This window comes from Cololabis saira, chromosome 22 (genome assembly GCF_033807715.1).
Source record: "Cololabis saira isolate AMF1-May2022 chromosome 22, fColSai1.1, whole genome shotgun sequence".
NCBI lineage: Eukaryota > Metazoa > Chordata > Actinopteri > Beloniformes > Belonidae > Cololabis > Cololabis saira.
Genome location: NC_084608.1, coordinates 4,376,450 through 4,401,329, shown reverse-complemented (window position 1 = coordinate 4,401,329; position 24,880 = coordinate 4,376,450). Strand labels below are relative to the sequence as shown.

The 24,880-nt window shown below is 43.6% G+C and overlaps 1 protein-coding gene across 8 annotated transcripts in view; it reads right to left on the bottom strand.

Moving 5' to 3' along the window:
• Positions 1–24,880, bottom strand: part of LOC133423533 (receptor-type tyrosine-protein phosphatase mu-like) — a 258,499-nt gene that overhangs the window by 71,947 nt on the left and 161,672 nt on the right. For 3 of the 8 annotated variants that reach the window (XM_061713736.1, XM_061713737.1, XM_061713741.1), the window contains exons 18-20: positions 16,334–16,408; positions 9,468–9,600; positions 1,644–1,676 (exon numbers count right to left, since the gene is read on the bottom strand). In XM_061713736.1, coding sequence (XP_061569720.1) covers positions 1,644–1,676; positions 9,468–9,600; positions 16,334–16,408 — 241 coding nt within the window. The remainder of the gene's footprint in view (positions 1–1,643; positions 1,677–9,467; positions 9,601–16,333; positions 16,409–24,880) is intronic. The other 5 variants (XM_061713738.1, XM_061713739.1, XM_061713742.1 and 2 more) reach the window with 3 other exon arrangements.

Genomic DNA, 24,880 nt, shown 5'->3' with positions numbered 1-24,880 from the left:
ACCGGATTCTCCAGCCTCCACTACCACCTCAATGCCAAACATGTTGCAGCCGCAACAGACCACGCTCCTAGTTCCAGTTGTTTTTTAATTTTACTAAACAAAAACAAATGTGCTTAAGACATAGAAAGTTTACAAAAAGTCCTGAAAAAGCTTGAATATAGTTAACTGGAATTTACGTTTGTGCCTTGTGGACAATGCAATCAATTTCCTATTATTCATATTGCACTTTATGTTAACACTCAGTTATCAAAATAAACACAATTTTGTTATTTACGCTCATTTATGTGTCAATTCAATGATTCAGTCATATACCAAAATCCCTTTAAATTGAAAAATCTTGCTTCTCGTGTTAAATATTGATATGCGATTAATTTCGATTAATTAATTACAAAGCCTCTAATTAATTAAATTAATTTTTTTAATTGAGTCCCACTACTAGTTATAATAAATATTAGGGGTGTAACAATATATCGTGCCACGAAATTTTGCGATACAAAAACGTCACGATACGTGTCGTGGAGGTGACAAAGTGTATCTGATATTGGGTTATTAATATTAATATATTGTGTTGACTAGTAACGACTGCGCCTCGACCCGCGGACCAAAATCTTCCTCCGCTCAGAAGAAACTAGTCCCGTTTTGGTCCCGATCACGGGACTCTTGCAGGGTTTTGAGCTCTGAACTTTTACTTATGTAAGGCTGGTGTAGAGTTAAGCTTTACCTTATTAAATTAAACCTTTTTGGGGTGGTGAGTAGGATAAACACGGGGACAACTTCTGCTGAGTTCCAGTGTACTTTAATGTCCCTCAACAGTGTAGGATTTTAGAACATCAACACAGCACCTAGTGCCGTACTGTGGCGTATCACTCCGCCCAATCTAAAACAGACTAATCACTACAGATAAACTGACTAGTGTCATTATAGTCCCTGATTTACATCAGAATATAAAGAATATATTTATAAAATAATGAAATAACCTTCTTAACAAAAATAAATCTCAATTCATACATGAGAGAAACTATTCAGTTTGTGGCAAAATATTTGTACTTGTATGAAACTGAAGATGCATAATGCAAACCTGACATTTACTTTTAGTTCAGTTTGTGGAAAATGGTTGGCCTGGCTTTCTCTTTAAAACTTAAACAGTTATAAAGCATTACAAACTGGAACAATAGGGCAAACACACAGTATTTTGTATTTTGTGTCTTTCAAATAAAAGACCATTTTTTACAGTCATATGTTCCTCATTCAAAGTTGTTAAAAAAATACTGCTATAATATCGTATCGTTATCGTGACCTCAATATCGTGTATCGTACCGTATCGTGAGATTAGTGTATCCTTACACCCCTAATAAATATCCCTTTGGATTTTGAATGAAATGCTTGGTGTTTGATGGAAGGAGGAGCTTGTTTTGTGTCATGTGTCCCAACATGGCAGAACCAGATAAGTGAGATCAATGGTTGATGGTTGGTGGCTGATATTGGGGCGGCTGGGCAGGTGTGTTAAAGGCAGAGGCTGCAGGTGAGGTTCAGGGTTCAGGGTTCAGGGTTCAGGTAAGGACAGATCAGATTAGCGGCGCCCCAGGATTACAGGTGTGTGCTCAGGGTGAGGTGAGGGGTCAAAGGTCAAACAGGTTACTTACAGGTAGTAAGTGTAGGAGTGATAATTTCTTCGTCTGAGTGTTGGGGGCGGAGCAGAAGGAGGGATGAAATGGAGGGAAAGAAAACAGAAAAACAGAAAAAGGAAAAAACAACAGATTAATGTCTTGGAGAAAAATAAACAGAACAGATGAGTTAAATTATTCAGTGTGGAGATGGACGAGTGGAGAGTGGTGAGGGGGCACTTCTGATTGGTTAATAAGGGGAATGCTTTGAATGAAAAGACAGTGCCACCCTGACTGAATAAATCCTCAAATAAAAACACTCATTCATTTCTACCATCTGTAATACTGAACTAATGTTTAAAGAACTAAAGCAGCGAAACCTGGAGAAGACAAACAAGTTCATGTGTGTTCAAACATTACCACAAACACATGGGCAGACGGCTGTTATCCTCATCACCACATCCTCCCCTGCAGTGATGCCAACAGTACGTTTACATGCAGCAGTTCAATTGGATTTCTGATCGTATAAGACATCTTTCGGACTTTTAAACTGCATGTAAACACCTCAATCTGATCTATTTCAGACCTGTATCGGCCATTTAATAATCGGATAGCAACACTAGATAATTCATTCACAGTCGGAATGTTAACGGCATGTATACGGAGACATCGGATATTGCAGGAGAATGCTGAAGAATTTACTCTGGGGAATTTCCTTCCTTCCTTCCTTCCTTCCTTCCTTCCTTCCTTCCTTCCTTCCTTCCTTCCTTCCTTCCTTCCTTCCTTCCTTCCTTCCTTCCTTCCTTCCTTCCTTCCTTCCTTCCTTCCTTCCTTCCTTCCTTCTTCCCTTCTTTTCATTCTTCCTTCCTTCTTTCCTCCTGCCCTCTCCTTCCTTCCTTCCTTCCTTCCTTCCTTCCTTCCTTCCTTCCTTCCTTCCTTCCTTCCTTCCTTCCTTCCTTCCTTCCTTCCTTCCTTCCTTCCTTCCTTCCTTCTTTTCTCCCTTCCTTCCTTCCTTCCTTCCTTCCTTCCTTCCTTCCTTCCTTCCTTCCTTCCTTCCTTCCTTCCTTCCTTCCTTCCTTCTTTTCTCCCTTCCTTCCTTCCTTCCTTCCTTCCTTCCTTCCTTCCTCCCTCCCTTCCTTCCTTCCTTCCTTCCTTCCTTCCTTCCTTCCTTCCTTCCTTCCTTCCTTCCTTCCTTCCTTCCTTCCTTCCTTCCTTCCTTCCTTCCTTCCTTCCTCCTTCCTTCATTCCTTCCTTCCTTCCTTCTTTCCTCCTGCTCTTCCCTTCCTTCCTTCCTTCCTTCCTTCCTTCCTTCCTTCCTTCCTTCCTTCCTTCCTTCCTTCCTTCCTTCCTTCCTTCCTTCCTTCCTTCCTTCCTTCCTTCTTTCTTTCCTTCTTTTCATTCTTCCTTCCTTCTTTCCTCCTGCCCTCTCCTTCCTTCCTTCCTTCCTTCCTTCCTTCCTTCCTTCCTTCCTTCCTTCCTTCCTTCCTTCCTTCCTTCTTTCCTTCCTTCCTTCCTTCCTTCCTTCCTTCCTTCCTTCCTTCCTTCCTTCCTTCCTTCCTTCCTTCCTTCCTTCTTTCCTTCCTTCCTTCCTTCCTTCCTTCCTTCACCCGGAAGTGAAAGGAGACGGCGCGTGTTAAATAGTTGTTTAAACACCTTTAAAAAGATCGAGAAAGAGATGGCAGAAGCTTCATCAGGACACCGGAGCAGATCAAAATAAAGTGGAAAAATATACGGAAGGCGTAACATTGGCACCAAACAAAACAACCGTCAACCGGAAGTGGCTCTTTGTTGAAATGGTTACCATGGTTACCATGGTCACAGCGCCACATAGCGTCACAGAGTCAGCCATGCTCTGGACATTTATCCAATTCTCTGAACAGCATGTAAACTCAGACAAGTGATTGGGTCTTCTGGATGTTTATCTGATACCATCAGAAATCCCATTTCTTTGCTGCATGGAAACGTACTGAGTGATGACTTCTGGAGTTCCTCAGGGATCTGCCTTCAGCTCCCTAACGGCTGCATACACAGCAGACCTGGGTAAACCCAGACCTGATCAAACCTGACAACATCCGTAAGCAAAGTTTCTAAGCCAATCTGAAGCAAATGACAATCAGTGCGTTTACATGGGAAATGTAATTCCTCTTTAATTCAGAATTAAATCCGATTTAAAATGAGTAAAAATTACCATGTAAACACCTAATTCCGAATGAAAATGGCCATTCCGAATTAAACTTAATTCCGAAGTAAGTGGCTGGTTTATTCTGATTTTAAATCAGAATAGAATAATTCTGCAATCATGTATACACTCATTCTGCTTTAAATTAATTCCGGTCTTTCTGCGCTGCTCGTTCCCTCGCCCGTCTGTCTCCATGACGCTTACAGGACTGTCTCAGAAAATTAGAATATTGTGATAAAGTTCTTTATTTTCTGTAACGCAATTAAAAAAACTAAAATGTCATACATTCTGGATTAATTACAAATCAACTGAAATATTGCAAGCCTTTTATTATTTTAATATTGCTGATCAAGATGCAGCACGCAGTAAACGGTGGTCAAGAGCAGAGACCATTTATTTAATAAATATCTTGGAGGACCTGGAAATAATTCAAAGAACAGATGGCGAGAAACATAAAAATTGTGAGCTTTTCAAAGTTGTAGCGGCTAGTTTGTTTTTTTCCGGTAGACGTAATTACGTAAAGACGCTCGTCCCCCCTATACAATCAGAACCTTCCCAACCCCCAGACCTCAAGCGGAATTGGATAAAGCCGTGTTTTCCATGTAAACCTCCATTCGGAATTACTATTTCATGTAAACTGGAAGGAAAATAGTTGAATTATTTAATTCGGAATAATTAATTCCAAATTAAAAAACATCATGTAACCGTGGCCAATATGTGTAGCTGCAGAACCTGCAGAACCTGCAGAACCTGAGAACCTGCAGAACCTGCAGAACCTGAGAACCTGCAGAACCTGCAGAGCCTGTAGAACCTGCAGAACCTGTAGAATCTGCAGAACCTGCAGAACCTGCAGAACCTGCAGAACCTGTAGAATCTGCAGAACCTGCAGAACCTGCAGAACCTGAGAGCCTGCAGAGCCTGCAGAGCCTGCAGAACCTGGAGAACCTGAGAACCTGCAGAGCCTGCAGAGCCTGCAGAACCTGCAGAACCTGCAGAACCTGAGAACCTGAGAACGCGGCTGCTCGCCGTGCATCCCTGAAACACTGAAACAGAGATCTGAGACAGCTCTGTTACTTTGGTGTGTCCAGTAACGAGGGGATTCTGGTGGAGAGGAGGGAGGGTGCAGCTTCACCCTGCAGCTTCCTGCTGTAATGAGTCTGACCTCCGTTTGGTCACAGAGTGGAAATCAAACGCACCCCATCAACATTCCAAACCTCATTAGAGACGAACAAGCGCCTCTCGTTTCTCTCTCTCTATAATATCTGTAAGAGAGATCAGAGCTCAACCTGACAGACGAGTCAGACTTAAACTCACTGTACACACAGGAAGTGTGTGTGTGTGTTGGTGTGTGTGCATGTCTGTTGCCTGAAGCCATTCAGCTTGAGGCGACTGAGAGAAAAAGAATAAAACGTTCTTTCATCTAAATTTCTCTCTCATCTTTGGCGTTCTCCAAACACTGAAGCTTTGCTGTGTGTGTGTGTGTATGTGTGTGTGTGTGTGTGTGTGTGTGTGTGTGTGTGTGTGTGTGTGTGTGATTGCATGCATGCGTGCGTGCGTATGTCAGTCTGTGTGTTGTGTATGTTTTCATGTGTGTCCCTGTGTGTTTGATGTGGAGATACTAAAGTCAGTCCAGATACAGTTTAATGGTGATTAGTGCGATCTGCTTCATTATTCTTCGTCTTCCTCGTCTTCCTCGCTGTCATCGTGAGTGTAGGGATGCTGTTGCGTCTTTGATGTCCTCCTGTCCCGCTACAATCCCGCTCTACTACTTCCAGACTAAACTCTGCCCTTCTCCACACAACGCTCGTTATTTGAACGTTTGGCGATGTCGCTGAGCAGCAGCGCCCCCTGCTGCATGACGTCACACAGCTCAGTTACTAGCACTCCAGACGGGGGAAGTTAAAGCCCTTCCTGAATAAGCCTACGTTCAGAATCCCACTTAAATGTTGTACAGTAATCCCTGGCTATAACGCGGTTCACCTTTCACGGCTTGTGTTCTGCATTCTGATTGGCTAAACCAGGGGTCGGCAACCAGCAGCTCTAGAGCCGCATGCGGCTCTTTAGCGCCGCCCTAGTGGCTCCTGGAGCTTTTTCAAAAATGTTTGACCTTTTTTTTTCCTTTTTTTCTTCCTTTTTTTTCTCTTTTTTTCCCTTTTTTCCTTTTTTTTCTTCTTTTTTTTCCTTTTTTCTCTTTTTTTCTTCCTTTTTCCTTTCCTTTTTAATCTCGACATTTCGACTTTCTTCTCGACATTTCGAATTTTCTCAACATTTTGACTTTTTTCTCAACATTTCGACTTTTTTTTCAACATTTCCACTTTTTTCTCGAGATTGTACTTCATTAATCTCGACATTTCGTTTTTTTCGACATTTCAACTTTTTTCTCAACATTTCGAATTTTTTCTCGACATTTCGCCTTTCGCCATTTGTCTTCATTCTAAGGCTTATACCAGACTTTTCATTTTTTGCGGCTCCAGACATGTTTGTTTTTTGTGTTTTTGGTCCAATATGGCTCTTTCAACACTTTGGGTTGCAGACCCCTGGGCTGAACAGTGTCCCCGCTTCTTCACTTCCTGTGTGTCAATAACATTATGGTTTAATATGTACTGTACATGTACATGTACGTAAAACAGCTTGCCAAATTTAAGTTTACAAATTTTCGTCGACAAAACGTTCGGCCACAGATTCCACGATTCCTCGGGTCGCGGTTGGGCGCTGCTGATCTCCGCAATTTGAAAAAAAAATAAAGCTTGCTACTTCACGGATTTGACCTTTCATAGGTTCTTTTTGGAACGTAACCCCCGCGAAAAACAAGGCATTACTGTACTCGGTTTAGAATGAGTAAATGTCAGCGACTACAAGGTGCTTTCAATCAATTTGATACAAAAATGCCAGTAAAACTTGTCAGATTACAGTGGAGGCTAAAACTAGACTAGAGGATAAAAGTAAGTAGTAAGGGAAGATGGAACATACACAACTGAAAAAACGATCTCCGTCAGACATCTGGCATGTTTAGAGGGAACATCTCTTTGGAGTGGAGGAACCTACACCAACTGAACTTTGGAGATCCACTCTGTCATCACGGGAGTACTTCAATATTACTGGACCAAGTTTAGTCGGATTATTCTTTAGCAGAGAGTTTTCAGAAATGGTTTTGAAGACAAATATTTTGCGGCCATTCTCACAGTGTATGTCACTAAAAAACTGAATTCGGAATACTTTTCAAGTGTAATTGTTTTGACTTTATCAAGTCGGCCGACTTTTCGGGTTCTAGAGCTTCATATATTCAACGGCTCCAAAACCCGCCTCACATCAGGTATCCTCAAATCAGAATGGTGGAAGTGTCTATCATCCAATCAGAATGATGGGAGTCTCTATTAACCAATCAGAATGATGGGAGTCTCTATCATCCAATCAGAATGATGGGAGTCTCTATCATCCAATCAGAATGATGGGAGTCTCTATCATCCAATCAGAATGATGGGGGTCTCTATTAACCAATCAAAATGATGGAAGTCTCTATTAACCAATCAGAATGATGGAAGTCTCTATCATCCAATCAGAATGATGGGGGTCTCTATTAACCAATCAAAATGATGGAAGTCTCTATCATCCAATCAGAATGATGGGGGTCTCTATCATCCAATCAGAATGATGGGGGTCTCTATTAACCAATCAAAATGATGGAAGTCTCTATTAACCAATCAGAATGATGGAAGTCTCTATTAACCAATCAGAATGATGGGGGTCTCTATCATCCAATCAGAATGATGGGGGTCTCTATTAACCAATCAAAATGATGGAAGTCTCTATTAACCAATCAGAATGATGGAAGTCTCTATCATCCAATCAGAATGATGGGGGTCTCTATCATCCAATCAGAATGATGGGAGTCTCTATCATCCAATCAGAATGATGGGAGTCTCTATCATCCAATCAGAATGATGGGAGTCTCTATCATCCAATCAGAATGATGGGGGTCTCTATTAACCAATCAAAATGATGGAAGTCTCTATTAACCAATCAGAATGATGGAAGTCTCTATCATCCAATCAGAATGATGGGAGTCTCTATGAACCAATCAGAATGATGGGGGTCTCTATCATCCAATAAGAATGATGGGAGTCTCTATCATCCAATCAGAATGATGGGAGTCTCTATCATCCAATCAGAATGATGGGGGTCTCTATCATCCAATAAGAATGATGGGAGTCTCTATCATCCAATCAGAATGATGGGAGTCTCTATCAACCAATCAGAATGATGGGAGTCTCTGAGTGCAGTCTGTATCCTCCAATGTGATGAAACACTGGAGCTGATTTAGAAAGTGAAGTTGACTTTTTTTGTCCTCAGCTGCTAGCTTTGGTTTTAGTGGAGATTCTTACATCATTTAATCTTTGGTGTCTCTGCGTTACATCATTAATGGGCTTGTGTTTTTGCAGCACTTTGGTCACTATTTCTGCGTTTGTTGTGGCATATTCAGGTCACATGGTGGAGATGTATTTATTTAGTTACTTGCTGTCAAAGGTAGTTTAGAAACAGTTATAATGGAATGAAGCTAAGCTGATTACTTCTTTATTTTGTGTGCTGCTGCTGTATTGTGATGGTGCAACTGAAACTGTCTTGAATGATCTCTGCACCACGTTCGCCTGGATCACCAACAAGATTCAGGTTGAAGGTTTACAGGTGTGTTTTTTGGCATCAGAGCTAAAACAATTAAGAAATAACCATTATTGTGTTTAAGACATGTACTGTATGAACACTGGATATCTCTAGATCAGGGGTCGGCAACCCAAAGTGTTGAAAGAGCCATATTGGACCAAAAACACATAATGCAAATATGTCTGGAGCTGCAAAAAATGAAAAGTCTTGTATTAGAATGAAGGCAAATGGCAAAAGGCGAAATGTTGAGAAAAAAGTCGAAATGTTGAGAATAAAGTCGAAATGTTGAGAAAAAAGTCGAAATGTTGAGAAAAAAGTCAAAATTTCGAGAAAAAAGTCAAAATTTCGAGAAAAAAGTCGAAATGTCGAGAAAAAAGTCGAAATGTCGAGAGAAAAACTCAAAATTTCGAGAAAAAAGTCGAAATGTCGAGAAAAAAGTCGTAATGTCGAGATTAAAAAGGATAGGAAAAAGGAAGAAAAAAAGAGAAGAAAATGAAAAAAAGAAGAAAAAAAGAAAAAAAGAGAAAGAAAGAGAAAAAAAGAAGAAAAAAAGGAAAGAAAAGGTCAAACATTTTTGAAAAAGGAAGAAAAAAAGAGAAGAAAAGGAAAAAAGAAGAAAAAAAGGAAAAAAAAGGTCAAACATTTTTGAAAAAGCTCCAGGAGCCACTAGGGCGTCGCTGAAGAGCCGCATGCGGCTCTAGAGCCCAACAGCACTAGCAGAATATGAACCAGCAGCTCTTTCCCAGTGTTTCCATCAATGACTCTTTACAGAAGCGTGACCAGGAACAAACTGGAGTGCAGGGGACAGTCTGTCAACGAACTCGTCCCACAGCTCACAGAACCAAGTGTTTCAGAGAGGTGGAGGAACAACCTGCTACGTCCCGGGTTGTTAAATATATATATAATATGACACAACTTTTCACCTTTCATGTGGGAGTTTAAGAAATCACTCAAAAAAGGTTTTTTCTTCTCAAGAATGACTGTGTGTGTGTTTTACAAAGTTTGCATCGTGTGTTGGTTCATACCTTTTCTTCATCAGCAAGATGACTCCGAGGAAGATGATGATGAAGAGCAGGACGCCAGCGATGGAGCCGGCAATCTTCACCGTGTGATCCGACTGTTTCTCTGGTTCGGGTTCTGGTTTCCTGGTGGCAGCTCCTGAAAGCATTGAGCAGCATTAAATATGCGCTGTGTTGTGTAAAGAGAAAATACTGCCCCAGTGAGTGGGGACGGTCCGTCTGGTAATACCACTCCACCCCACTAGAGACTTCCCTGAGTCACTGACCACGTTTCCATGCAGTCAAAATTCAGGTTAAGGTCAATATTCCGGTTACTGAAACATTGGGAATAATCTGTTTCCATGCGTGAGCAAACAGGTCCCTGTACATGGTGATTAATCATTTGGGATATCTGGATCAAACCAGCGACGCACAGAGAACGTCATGACGCAATTCCTGTCATTTCCACTTCTTCTTCCTGTATCCAAATCCAACACAACAACAGCAGCACGGTGGATAATCAACAGCCCAGTAGAAGTGGTTTTGTTTCTTGTCCCTGTAGTTCTCCTTTTTCAGCGTCTTCCAGCGGAGCTTGATCTGGTCTGGCGTTCCTACAAATGCTGCTACGCGTAACTTTTCTCTCACCTTCTTGTAAATCTTCTATCCCGGTACTTTCTACCATCTACAAATGCAGAAATGTTCATATCCTTCATTACATTTATGAAGTGATTAGTCTCCTCCTGGTCTTGGTTTCTCCGTGTTTATAAGAACTTCCTGGACTCAAAAGACCAGGATTCCTTGTGAACAGAGCATGTGCAGAAAACAAATTCCTGTTCTTTTTGATGGGGATTTCCCGTTAGACTATACATGACCAAATATTCGGGTTAGAAAAGGAGTAACCCAGGGGTCATTTTCTGGGTTTTTAAAAACCGGAATATGAGAAAATTCCGGTTATTCAAAGGGGTTATTGGTGTTTACATGGCCGTGTAACCGGGTTAGAATTCCGGTTAGAAAAAGGGTTATTGACTGCATGGAAACGTAGTCGCCAATGACCTTTCAGTGAAACAACATTTTTAAACATTTTTCAATGCCTTTAGAACCATTTTGACGTTGTATTGTTTGGTACGAGGTGTTATGGAATAAAAAGTCTTTCATTATAAGGTTCACTGTGGTCAACTACTGTAACGGAAGCTTTTTTACTTCCTCTGACCTCCTGTGATTGGAAGCCACTCATGAATAAAGCCACTCAACGATGATGATGGTTTCCTGGTGTTTCCGCCCAGTGAGAGCGTTTGGGATGCGGCTGCTGTGCTGAGCTCCAGCTGCTGAGATGGAGGGAGATGGAGGGAGGTGAAGATGAGCACGTTGTCCTTCTCCTCTGACTGTATAATGTGATGGGATGTCAGTCCCATGAAAAAGCCATTACGCCTCTCTCGGCGTGTGTGAGTGTGCATGTCCAGGTGTGATTTCCTCCCAGGTTGCTCGACAGATGAGAAACGTTCAGGACGAGACGTTGCTGTTGAGCGCTGTAATGTGTCATTTTAGACCTGCTCCACTTTTCCAATCAGAGGCTGACACCAGCCATCAGTCATGTGCCGGGCCCGGGACCACCCGATTCATTAGGGCCCGGATTCACGCCGGCGGGATTCCTGCAACACGAGGACGCGTCTTCTCTCCGGGGACATGTCCTCTCAGCATCTGGACTGCTCAACATCTGGACAGTTCAACATCTGGACAGTTCAACATCTGGACAGTTCAGCATCTGGACAGTTCCACATCTGGACGGTTCCACATCTGGACAGTTCAACATCTGGACGGTTCCACATCTGGACAGTTCAACATCTGGACAGTTCCACATCTGGACGGTTCCACATCTGGACAGTTCAACATCTGGACAGTTCCACATCTGGACGGTTCAACATCTGGACAGTGCAACGTGAACGTTCTCTGCCTCTCCAGATGTACTAGCGGCTAGCGGCTAGAGGCGAGAGGCTAGCTGCTAGAGGCTAGAGGCTAGCGGCTAGAGGCTAGCTGCTAGAGGCTAGCTGCTAGAGGCTAGCGGCTAGAGGCTAGCGGCTAGCTGCTAGCGGCTGGAGGCTAGCTGCTAGAGGCTAGCTGCTAGAGGCTAGCGGCTAGAGGCTAGCTGCTAGAGGCTAGCTGCTAGAGGCTAGCGGATAGAGGCTAGCGGCTAGAGGCTAGCTGCTAGCGGCTAGAGGCTAGCGGCTAGAGGCTAGCTGCTAGAGGCTAGCGGCTAGAGGCTAGCTGATAGAGGCTAGCGGCTAGAGGCTAGCTGCTAGAGGCTAGCTGCTCGTTACCTGTCCAGACCACCAGAGGTGCAGAATTTGGAATTGACTGCCGGTAACATGCTGGATCATTTCTGTGCTCTCAATTCTGGGGGACATGGTTTCAACAGTTTATCAAAAAGGATTTTGAATGAGTATTCAGCTGACCACGAGCCCTGCCCTGGAGAAGTCGGCGGTGTTCCTGGACCTGGTCCACACATAGTTTCATCTTTAATGACAGAACCCTGCATTTTTGGATGAGACAACTAACCGTGTTTTCAGACATCTTTGGAAATGTACCTGCTTTCATGCAGTGACTTGTATCACTGGATCCAGGCTGTCGTTAATGACGCATTGATTGACGGCCTGGCGATCACAGACATCGAATACTGATTTTGGCTTCATCCCCAGCACAAAGAGATTTGGATCGGTTGATAATACAATGCACTGTAGATGATGACATACTTGAAGTCTAAAATTTAAAGCATTGTTTTCATTTTGCTCATCAACATCCCTATGAAAATGTCAAAATGTTTGATGCAGTTTCTGTTTCTTTCTCTCCAAGAAGCTCTTTCTATACCCAATCATATCACCAACCTGCTGACAATTAAACCAATTAGTTAAAATTCCAAATAATCATTTTCTGAACAAGATTTGATGTTTTCTGTGTTCTAAAGTGAGCAAAATATGAGTTTAAGAGATATGAAATGTTCATCTTTTTTTTCTGCATTTAACCCTTGTGCTGTCTTCAGGTCAAGGAAGGAGGAAGAGAAGAAGGGAGGAAAGAAGGAAGGAAGGAAGGAACAATGAAAAGAAGGAAAGAAAGAAGGAAGGAAGGGAGAAAAGAAGGATGAAAGGAAGGGAGAAAATAAGGAAGGGAGGAAAGAAGGAAGGAAGGAAGGAAGGAAGGAAGGAAGGAAGGAAGGAAGGAAGGAAGGAAGGAAGGAAGGAAGGAAGGAAGGAAGGAAGGAAGGAAGGAAGAAAACAAGGAAGAAGGAAGGAAGGGAGAAAAGAGGAAGGGAAGAAGGAAGGAGAGAGCAGGAGGAAAGAAGAAAGGAAGGGAAAAAAGAAGGAAGGAAGGAAGGAAGGAAGGAAGGAGGGAAGGAAGGAAGGAAGGAAGGAAGGAAGGAAGGAAGGATGGAAGGAAGGAAGGAAGGAAGGAAGGAAGGAAGGAAGGAAGGAAGGAAGGAAGGAAGGAAGGAAGGAAGGAAGGAAGGAAGGAAAGAGGAAGGGAAGAAGGAAGGAGAGAGCAGGAGGAAAGAAGAAAGGAAGGGAAAAAAGAAGGAAGGAAGGAAGGAAGGAGGGAAGGAAGGAAGGAAGGAAGGAAGGAAGGATGGAAGGAAGGAAGGAAGGAAGGAAGGAAGGAAGGAAGGAAGGAAGGAAGGAAGGAAGGAAGGAAGGAATGAAGGAAGGAAGAAAAGAGGAAGGGAAGAAGGAAGGAAGGAAGGAAGGAAGGAAGAAAAGATGAAGAAAAGAAGGAAGGAAGGAAGGAAGGAAGGAAGGAAGGAAGGAACAAAGGAAGGAAGGAAGGAAGGAAGGAAGGAAAGAGGGAAGGAAGGAAGGAAGGAAGGAAGGAAGGAAGGAAGGAAGGAAGGAAGGAAGGAAGGAAGGAAGGAAGGAAGGAAGGAAGGAAGGAAGGAAGGAAGGAAGGAAGGAAGGAAAGAGGAAGAGAAGAAGGAAGGAGAGAGCAGGAGGAAAGAAGGATAGGAGAATTAGGTCATTTTGACCCAAAGAACAGCAGCGCGGTGAGGCCAGTCCTGCACTCGTTCCCGGCACAGCCAGGGTAGGTTGGGTGTGGAGCAGCAGCAGTCCGTCAGAAACCCGGGACAGAACCCAGTGGGACCAGTTCTGCTCCCAGAACTGAACCAGTTTCTGACACACTCAGACTGTTTTCTTTTTCTCTGTTTTCATTTTGTCTCTTCAAGGTCAGACGAGCTGGAGTATGAGTCGCCTTCTGTATCTGTTTCATCACACACAGGCACACACGCACGAGCGCGCGCGTGCACACACACACACACACACACACACACACACACACACACACACATACACACACACACACACACACACACACACACACACTCACACACACACGCGCAGCATCACCCCCTTGGAGGCAGAGAGCTGCTGTTTTCAGTTTAAAGGCTATCAAAACACTTTGAAGACTGAATTTATTGGCGTGTGTGTGTGTGTTTCTGTGTATGTGTGTGTCTCAGCGTCTAAGTGTGTGTTTCAGTGTGTGTGTGTCTCTTTGTGTGTGTCACAGCAGGCCATAGAGAAGCTGTTTTTATGTGAAAGTGAAGCTGTTTTGTGCTACGGGGCTTTAGCCAGTCATGCTGAGTGGGAGGTGTGTGTGTGTGGCGGTGTGTGTGTGTGTGTGTGTGTGTGTGTGGCGGTGTGTGTATACAAACATTCGGTGGAAAGTTTCCACCTTCAAGCTGGTAAATATTTAAATGTAATTTTGTGCGAGCTGTGCAAGAGTGTGTGTGGGGGTGTGTTTGTGTGTATGCGTCCACCTGTTTGGCTGCAGGACACACACACACACACACACACACACACACACACACACACACACACACACACACACACACACACACACACACACACACACACACACACACACACACACACACACACACACACACCATCTGAGACAAGTGATGTTTAACTGTTTTGTTAGAAAAGAAGGTTTAAGACTTGGTAAAATGAGCCAGTTAGTTGTTAGTTAAGTAAGTGCTGATTGTGTTTCTGATTCACTGAAAGAACTAGACACGCCCTCTGTGACACAACCTGTTCAGCTGTGCTGAAACCAGGACTAGTAGAACTGAAACCAGTAGGAGTGGAGCTAAAACCAGGACTAGTGGAACTGAAACCAGGACTAGAGGAACTGAAACCAGGACTAGTGGAGCTGAAACCAGTAGGAGTGGAGCTGAAACCAGGACTAGTGGAACTGAAACCAGTAGGAGTGGAGCTGAAACCGGGACTAGAGGAGCTAAAACCAGGAATAGAAGACCTGCATCCTCTGCCGGTGGCGAAGAGCATCTCTGAATGCACAACACCGGAACCTGCAGCGTGGGAGTGAGAGGGGCAGGGTAACGGCCCGGTCAGGCGGGGGAGAGATTTGTCCGTCAAGACTCCTCTCCCTGGCCCTGCCTCTTCTCAACCTTTCCCCGATCCCTGCACCTAATCTGGGACTTGCTGATTGGGCCGGAGCTTCGGGAGCTGCGTGCTGGCCTGCGGTCCCCACCCCCGGTCATCCCGTTGCTGCTTCCACCTGCCTGCTGTGCTGTTGACGTCCCCGACCCCCAGTCTGGCCCTCGGCAGGAGGGTCCCCCTTATGAGCCTGGTCCTGCTCAAGGTTTCTTCCCTCCTAAAGGGGAGTTTTTCCTTGCCACTGTTTGGCTTAAGGCTTTTCTTCCACTATGGGAGTTTTTACCTGCCGTTGTTTATGTAATAATTGCTTGGGGGTCATGTTCTGGGTCTCTGGAAAGCATCTAGAGACAACTTTTGTTGTATTAGACGCTATATAAATAAAATTGAATTGAATTGAATTGAACCTGAAACCAGGACTAGTGGATAAAGCTGAAACCAGGACTAGATGAGCTGAAACCAGGACTAGTAGAACTCCAAGGGTGTCCTTGTTAACTGTAGTGTGACATCTACACTCACCGGCTACTTTAGAGGGTACGCCTGTCCAACTGCTCGTTTTTCTATCCAGCCAATCACAGTGGCAGGGCACCGGGGGTGGATGAGATTTGCCCTGAGTACCTTAAGTCTCTGGATGTCGTAGGGCTGTCTTGGTTGACACACCTCTGCGACATTGCCTGGAGGAAGGGGATAGTACCGTTGGAGTGGCAAACCGGGGTGGTGGTCCCTCTTTTTAAAGAGGGGTACCGGAGAGTGTGTTCCAACTATAGGGGGATCACACTTCTCAGCCTCCCCGGGAAAGTCTACGCCAGGGTACTGGAGAGGAGAATACGATAGTGGAACCTCGGATTCAGGAGGAACAATGGTTTTCGTCCCGGTCGTGGAACACTGGACCAGCTCTATACCCTCTGCAGGGTGCTCGAGGGTTCGTGGGAATTTGCCCAACCAGTCTACATGTGTTTTGTAGATCTGGAGAAGGCATTTGACCGTGTCCCTCGTGACTCCAACCCCCCGACCAATCGGTGGCCTGTAGTGTGATGATGTCAGATACAGCCGACTCAGCCGCTTAGAACCTCGGCAGAATAGATACAGAAAAGTATCTACTCGGCACGTTAGACCCCTGGTGGAAAAGAACCAAACTGAGGCAGTCGAGTCGGGCTGAGTAGGTACTAGTGGAAAAGCGAAAAGTTGTTGCTTCCATTTGACTTCTATGTTGTAACTGAGTTTTGTATTCTTCTCCACGGAGGATCTACACATTTTTTTTTCCCACATAGAGCTCCCAGGTTCAGCACAGAGCAGCGTTCCTGTTTCAAAGCACCACTCAGTGTTTTCAGGTAAGCAGCAGTTTTATTCAGAATTCCCAAACACCGACGCATGTTTGTTTCAGATGAGGATCTGCAGGGAGACCAGACAAACATTATCTGCTGCAGAGTGTGTGTGTGCGTGTGTGAGTGTTTCTCTGACCTGTCAGCTTCTTGTCGCCGGCGGCCGGGGCGAGGCGAATGTACGGCGTGGTGAGCTGGGTGACGATTATCGCGGCTGTGCGTCCAGGAAAGCATGCAGACAGACAGACAGAGAGCAGACAGAGACAGAGTAGCTGAGGTTGGACCTGAAGCAGAGGTGTTAGTGACGGCCAGCGCTCTCATCTCCTCATGCAGCTCTAGAACCACGCTTCACTCCTTCTCTCACAGGATCAGTGTTTTACAGAACCTTCTCTTATCACTGATACGTTCTGAAGGTCCTCTCCTAACATCTACAGCAGGGGTCGGCGACCCGCGGCCCTAGAGCCACATCTTTAGCGCCGCCCTAGTGGCTCCTGGAGCTTTTTCAAAAATGTTTGACCTTTTTTTCCTTTTTTCTCTTTTTCCTTTTTGTCTTCTTTTTTCCTCTTTTTTTCCTTTATTTCTTTATTTTTTCTTCTTTTTTTCCTTTTTTTCTTCTTTTTTTCCCTTTTTTCTCTTTTTTTCTTCCTTTTTCCTTTCCTTTTTAATCTCGAAATTTCAACTTTTTTCTCAATATTTCGGCTTTTTTTTCGAGATTGTACTTCAACATTAATCGATATTTCAACTTTTTTCTTGAAATTTTGACTTTTTTCTCAACATTTCGACTTTTTTCTCAACATTTCGACTTTTTTCTCGAAGTGCATAATGAAAAAAAAAACTTCCCCCAGTAATAACTAATATAGAAACATGCAGCATGTGTTGTCTTCATTCTAAGGCTGATACAAGACTTTTCATTTTTTGCGACTCCACACATATTTGTTTTTTGTGTTTTGGGTCCAATATGGCTCTTTCAACATTTTGGGTTGCCGACCCCTGATCTACAGGGTAACAGAAGGCGGGCTCAGGAGGTCCTGAACCATACCTTCAATTATAATGCTGAAAGGCTGGAAGACCTCCCATGATGCACTGGGTCTTTCCTCTATCTGACGTCTTTACTGATGTATGCATATGTCATCATTACTGACACAAACTTTGTGTCTCTCTTTTTTTGACTCAAAGAAGACATCTCTGGACTACGATTCTTGAGTTTGTTGGCGTCTGTTTTCTCTTCTTTAACCGTGATTTCAGCAGAAGAATAAAAAGTCCACCTAAATGTTAAACAACAGAATGTTATAAAGTAAACAAGCCCCCTGGCAATCTTCTCTAAGGAATAGTCCATGGTCTATTAATATGCACAGGTAACGCCGGCGTGTTTTATTTCGTCGTATGACCTCAATACAAGTAAATCTTCATGCAGGAGAGAAGAGCACCGCTCATTTCAACGGGAAGTAGTTTAGTCTGTGAAAAAAACCTGAAAGGGAAGCTCATTAATCAGCATGCAGACATTAGTAATCAATCAAGAGGCAGAAGCGGAGAGAAAAGGAGTGGGCGTGTCCATCAGCCTGTCTGCAGTGAGTACGGATTCCACACCTGTTCAGGTATTTAAAGTACAAAACCTTCTATCGATGTGAAACCTCGGATCTCCATCCAACTTATAAGCCCTCATCACGTCAGCGCTGCACGCTGAGAGGTGCACGGGTGGAATGTGATCCAATTTTATCATCCCAATGATTGATTAGAACCTGTGAGTGATCTGAAGAATGTCTGTGAGATTACTGAGCACGTGATGTCTTTTGCGGTTGATATCCAGATGTCAGTGTTTGAAGGCCTGAGCTGAGTTTATTTAGTTTAAAGCGCTATATAAATAAAGATTGATTTGATTTGATTTGATTTATGTGAAGTTCAGAACATCAGAAAATACAGTCCAGGCTTTACAAATTTCAAAACCCCTAAACGTAGAACCAGGTGGACAAGTCACGGTTCTTCTGATAACCTTTCACCCATGCTCTGCCTACTGTGTTTGGGCCACGCCCACAGATTTGATTGGCAAGTAGGGGTGTAACGATACACTAATCTCACGATACGGTACGATACACGATATTGAGGTCACGATAACGATACGATACGATATTATAGCTGAAACTGAATAGTTTCTCTCATGTATGATTTGACTTTTTTCTTTTCCAGAAATTTAACAACTAAAATGAAATAAATAAATAAAAGTAAATAAATACATACAATTTTACATCATAAAAAAGATTGATTCATGCTCACCTTATAAGTGTAAGAGGAGATTTATTTTTGTTAAGAAGGTTATTTTGGTAATTCAGGGTTCATTATTTTATAAATATATTCTTTATATTCTGTAAATCAGGGACTATAATGACACTAGTCAGTTTATCTGTAGTGATTAGTCTGTTTTAGATTGGGCGGAGTGATACGCCACAGTACGGCACTAGGTGCTGTGTTGATGTTCTAAAATCCTACACTGTTGAGGGACATTAAAGTACACTGGAACTCAGCAGAAGTTGTCCCCGTGTTTATCCTACTCACGACCCCAAAAAGGTTTAATTTAATAAGGTAAGGCTTAACTCTACACCAGCCTTACATAAGTAAAAGTCCAGAATCAGAATCATCCCGGCACAGTTCATCCAAGTGAGGGCCGCGGCCTTCGTGGCGCTCGAACCCGGCGACCGTGTCAGGGGGGCTGATAAGAGGGGAGCCAGGGAAGGCGTTGAAGATGGGGGGGGGGGTGTGGTTATCAGTAGGTGTGTGTGTGTGAGCGGTAAGTCTGTGAAAACTTCGCCCCAGAGCTGCTCCTCAGCCATTGTCCTTGATGTTATCAGACGGCCCGGTACAGTTCTGAAAACAAGTCCACAGATGTTTTAGAGAGAGGGGGAGGGCTAGTGGGGGCAGAGCCACTTGTTTACATTCCACCAGGGAGATTGTGACTGGAGCAGCGGGCCAAGCTGCCCTGTCAAGGTCAGATTATAGAATCAACAATTGTATTGAAAGAAAGGAAACAGGCAGACTCCAGTAACTTTCCGTCTGCCATAAGTCTCTGGTTCCTCAATGGCGACTCCAAACAGACGAATTTGTGATCAATTCCCGCCAAGCCGAGCTTCCAACTTCTCCAAGGTTTTCTCCATCTTGCCAATGAGCTCAAAGACCGCTGCCAGCCTGCGATTCTGTTCAAGAATCGCATCCAGCTTGCGGCTTTGCTCTCCCAGCATTAAAGTTTGAGTGTTGATCCCCGTGCTCATTCCTTCAGCAACGTCGGGCAGCTCAGAAAGGGCAGAAACAGCTGTCGACGACTTACGTGTCAATAGGCCAGGAAAATCCCCACTCCAATTAGAAGAAATCCTGCTATCATAAATCCAATTATGAAGGCATCTTCAACGTCCTCAACAGACAGGATCGCCAAACACAACGGTTTCCAATGTTTCCAGGAATCCATTGTGTATCCAGCAAAAAATGTCCCATCGGGGGAAGAGGGCTCCCTTACCCTCTGACTTCTCGTCGCAAAAATTTGGTCAATTGTGCTGAGAGACCAGTTAATCAATTCCATGATTGTAGAGTTTCGGAGGAGTGAAAAGAAGAGGCTCTGAAGACAAGACAGGACAAAAGCAGTAGCAGGGCAGATTGATAAGGGAGAGGAGCAGAAAAAGCGTCCGCCTTCGCCGAGAGCCGGAAGAAGAGCTCAAAACCCCGCAAGAGTCTCGTGATCGGGACCGCAAAACGGTACTAGTTTCTTCTGAGCGGAGTAAGATTTTGGTCCGCGGGTCGAGACGTGGTAGGATGCGCGTTACTAGTCAACACAATAGATTAATATTAATAACTCAATATCACGATACAGTTTGTCACCTCCACGACACGTATTGTGACGTTTTTGTATCGCGAAATTTCGTGGCACGATATATTGTTACACCCCTATTGGCGAGTGAGTCCAAAATCAAAATTCTTTAAAGGATCATCACTCAGTTTGGAATCAGGAAAACTCTAAAAGGGGGGAGGGGGTTATCTCATGGCGGCGAGTGGGGTGGTTGGGAATGGCCTGGGTGGTGGCCACTGGCCTTGAGCGATTCTCTGGACTATTCCGGTGTGAGCCTGGAGGTTCCGCATCGGGGGGCTGGCCTCTGCCTGGGTGGGGGGTGTCTGCCTGCGCTGGGGGGGGGTCATCGTTGGGGCGGGGGTCAATGCCCCGGCGTCTGTGGGGTCTCTGGGGCTTCTGGGGTGTCCGCTGTGTGGGGGCGGGGCCGGGTTGGGGGGCTGGTCTCCCCCGGGCGGTGGGGGGGTACTCGGGTGGGCGTGGCAGCTGGGGGACTCATTCTCAGGTTTCTACAGTATGTTCCTTGTGGTGGGTGTGAATGGAGGACTGTACCATGTCCCGCTCCGCACTAGGGCTCTGACAGCAGCACGGGCCCACTCCTGGGACCGCCCACAGACCCATGGGCGGGTCAGACCATGTGACCTGACAGACCAGCCATCTGTGGGGCCGAGAGACTTTTACGGCGTGTTTTACATGATGAAATCCAAAGATGTTTCCACCTGAACGTTTGCGTGTTTTCTTTTTGTTTAACATTGCTGGGTTAACATTCAGCAGACGTGCAACTCTCTTTTACATTCACATCAGGCTGCTCACTGTTAGAGCTGCACAGCACCCTGGGTACTCTGAGAGGGGGTGCGGGTGGGTGGGGGTGGTTGGCGGTTCCCTCCCCCCGGGGGAGACGGGGTTGGCTGCTGCCGTGTGACTGACAGGTGCCGGGGGACCAACACAACCAATCAGCATCTGGTGTTGTTAGCCACCAGAACTGTGCTCCCATAAAAGCTGATTAAAGCTGCAGCTGTGTGTGTGTGTGTGTGTGTGTGTGTGTGTGTGTGTGTGTGTGTGTGTGTGTGTGTGTGTGTGTGTGTGTGTGTGTGTGTGAGAGAGAGATTATCCAGGATGTTCATCAGTGTTTTTAGCTTGTTTTGCTGTTGTCCTACTGCTCTCTGGATGCTCGTTCTTTCCCAGCCATCGGTTCTGCTGTAGCCGAGCATCCATCCTGAGCAGGTGTGTTTGCTCAGAGGACACTTCATCTGAATACTGAGGGACAGAAGGACGCACGGATGGACAGGAGCCGGGTCCAACGCACCATCTGTGAGCTATTACACTCCTGGACAACACTAGAACTGTTGGCTTAGTGCTGCAGTGGCTGATGGCTGGAGGTCCAAACCACAACCAGCTTGAATGTCCATACTAAAATCAGCTGAAGGTCCAAACCAGAACCAGCTGATGGCTGGAGGTCCGAACTGCAAAAACTCAAAATCTTAACGAGAATATTGGTCTTATTTCTAGTTAAAATGTCTCATTTTTTGTCATAAACTCTCATTACACTTAAAACAAGAGTCATTACCAGAAAAATAACTTGTTATTTGACAATTTTCACCTGTTTCAAGTAGATTTTCACTTGAAATAAGTAGAAAAATCTGCCAATGGAACAAGATTTATCTTCTCATTACAAGCAAATCTTCTTCTACTTATTTTTTGACTAAAAATAGACAGTTTAACTAGAAATAAGACAAATATTCTTGTTAAGATTTTGAGTTTTTGCAGCGACAGCTGGAGGTCCAAACCAGAACAAGCTGATGGCTGGAGGTCCGAACTGCAAAAACTCAAGATCTTAACAAGTCTTATTTCTAGTTAAAATGTCTATTTTTTTAGTCAAAAACTCTCATTACAGTTAAAACAAGAGTCATTACCAGAAAAATAACTTGTTATTTGACAATTTTCACCTGTTTCAAGTAAATTTTCACTTAAAATAAGTAGAAAAAATCTGCCAGTGGAACAAGATTTTTTTGCTTGTAATGAGAAGATAAATCTTGTTCAATTGGCAGATTTTTCTACTTATTTCAAGTGAAAATCTACTTGAAACAGGTGAAAATTGTCAAATAACAAGTTATTTTTTTTGGTAATGACTCTTGTTTTAAGTGTAATGAGATTTATTGACTAAAAATTAGACATTTTAACTAGAAATAAGACAAATATTCTTGTTAAGATTTTGAGTTACGCCGGCGGCTGAAGGTCCAAACCAGAACCAGCTGGATGCAGCTGAAGGTCCAGTTCAGTTCAATTCTCCAGTCAGTGCACATCATAAACGCGGGCCAAACAGTCGTGGCAAAAGTATGTAGTCAAAAAACAAAACTGTTTTGCTGTGATCAGACTAAACTCATCTTTTCAGCTTCTCTGCTTCCAACTCCAACTGTTGATCTTGGACTTGTTACTCCATCATAATCATCTCAGTAGACGATAACTCAGGTTGATTACAAAGAATGATTATCCAGTCATTAATTGAAGGTTTGCACGGGTGTTTCCATTTCATGGCAATTAATTCCTTGGCTTAGCAGCCGGGGAACAGTGAACATGTGGAGGATCAGCCAAAATACCCTCGTGCTTACCACCAGAGGTGGGTAGTAACGAGTTACATTTACTCCGTTACATTTACTTGAGTAAGTTTTGGGAAATGTTGTACTTTTAGGAGTAGTTTTGAATCACTGTACTTTTTACTTTTACTTGAGTAGATTTGTGAAGAAGAAACTGTTCCTCTTACTCCGCTACATTAGGCTACGTTGAGCTGTTACTTTTCTTTTATCCCTTTTATCCACGTACGCGTCAATCTCATGACATCACTGGGTGATTCTTTGGGAAAAATGTTTGTTTTGCATGTTTTGTCACATTTACACAGACTCAAACACACAGAGTTTCTATGAGTTCATGTTTGTTCTAGTTCTGCCTGGTTAAAAAAGAAAAGTACAAAGGCTGGAAATTTTGTGCTACTTGTGCTTAATTTATTCTTTTATTCTGTTATTATTTTATTTATTTTATTATTTATTAAAGTACTTGAATTTATTTTAAGATTATTTTAATTTAAGCTATTTTTTATTAATTTTAATTTATTTTATTATTTTATTGATTTAATTTGCCTGAAGATGATTATTTTGTACTTTTGTCTGTTTGAATGGTTGTGTTAAAAAAATAAATCAGACGTTACTCAACAGTTACTCAGTACTTGAGTAGTTTTTTCAGTAATTATTTGGATGACTACTTTTTACTTCTACTTGAGTCATATTATTCTGAAGTAACAGTACCTTTACTTGAGTACAATTTTTGCCTACTCTACCACCTCTGCTTACCAGGCCCCCTGAAGGGGCCCTGGTCCCGTCGAACCCTATAGGTCCTGAGGGTAGATCTGAGTTGTAAATAAAAGGAAAAGAAGAACCTGGTAGGGTTCTAACACCCACTCAGGTCCTGGAATAAGCAGTTCCCAGTCTCACAATAAAGGCCACCCAAGGTGTGAATGTATATTTTTGTCCACAAAGAAGGTCATAAGTGTCTTTATTTATTTTCCTAGATACTGGAATACCATATTAGCAGGCTGATCAGGTCACTGGAAATCACCTGATCTCTGGGCAATGTGCCAACTTAGAATGTGGGAGAGCGTGGGTAATTAAGAGGTTAAACTATTGTTGACATTGTTTTAAGGAAATATTGGTATGAATGATATCCTGCAGTCTTGGAGGGAAACGTTTCTTCCAGATCGTGCTAGCAAGCCGCAGCCTCTGCCAAGTACTCACAGGTCGAAGAGAGTTAGACGAGAAGCAGAATCAACGCTGAGCCTTTTCTCATCAACTCTGGCAGAATGTTTGTGTCCATAATTGAAGCATGAGCTTATGGAGAGATGGGTAAACACAACCATCTAATGACGTCCACATGAAAAGTGGCTGTATGAATGTTTTGATTTGTATTTCACAGTTTGGTCCAAAATAGAGATGGTTTCTATTCCAAGATTCTTCAAATGTTTAATTCTAAGAACATATCGGTGGGAGGAGCTGCTGTAAGAAAGCAGATTCCCCCCACCTGGATTGAAACACAGACACACTTTCAAATGTGGTACCTGAAGCAGGTGAGCTACAGATGTTGAGGGGATGTCATCAATATCAGCAAGTCATCTGCATAAAGGCTGAGAAAACAGTGACTACCTTTACATGCAGTCAAAATTCGGGTTATTCTTAACATTCCGGTTACTGAAACATTGGGAATATTCCGTTTACATGGTGATTAATCATTCGGGATATCTGGATCAAACCAGCGACGCACGGAGAACGTCATGACGCAATTACCGTCATTTCCGCTTCTTCTTCCTGTATCCAAATTCAAAACAAATGCTGCTTCACGCAACTTTTCTCTCACCTTCTTGTAAATCTTCTATCCCGGTACTTTCTACCGTCTACAAATGCAGAAATGTTCATATCCTTCATTACATTTATGAAGTGATTCGTCTCCTCCTGGTCTTGGTTTCTCCGTGTTTATAAGAACTTCCTGGACTCAAAAGATCAGGATTCCTTGTGAACAGAAAACAAATTCCTGTTCCGTTTGATGGGGATATTCCGTTTGGCGTTTACATGACCCAATATTGGGGTTTTAAAAGGAGTACCCCAGGGGTCATATTCGGGTTTATAAAAACCGGAATATGAGCAAATTCCGGTTATTCAAAGGGGTTATTGGTGTTTACATGGCCGTGCAAATTCAGGTTATTGCCAATATTCGGGTTTTAAAAGGGTTATTGATGCATGGAAACACAGTCAGTGATGTTCTCTTCACTCCTTTCAGCTGCTCACTTTTAGAGCTACCACTCCAAAACATGTGACT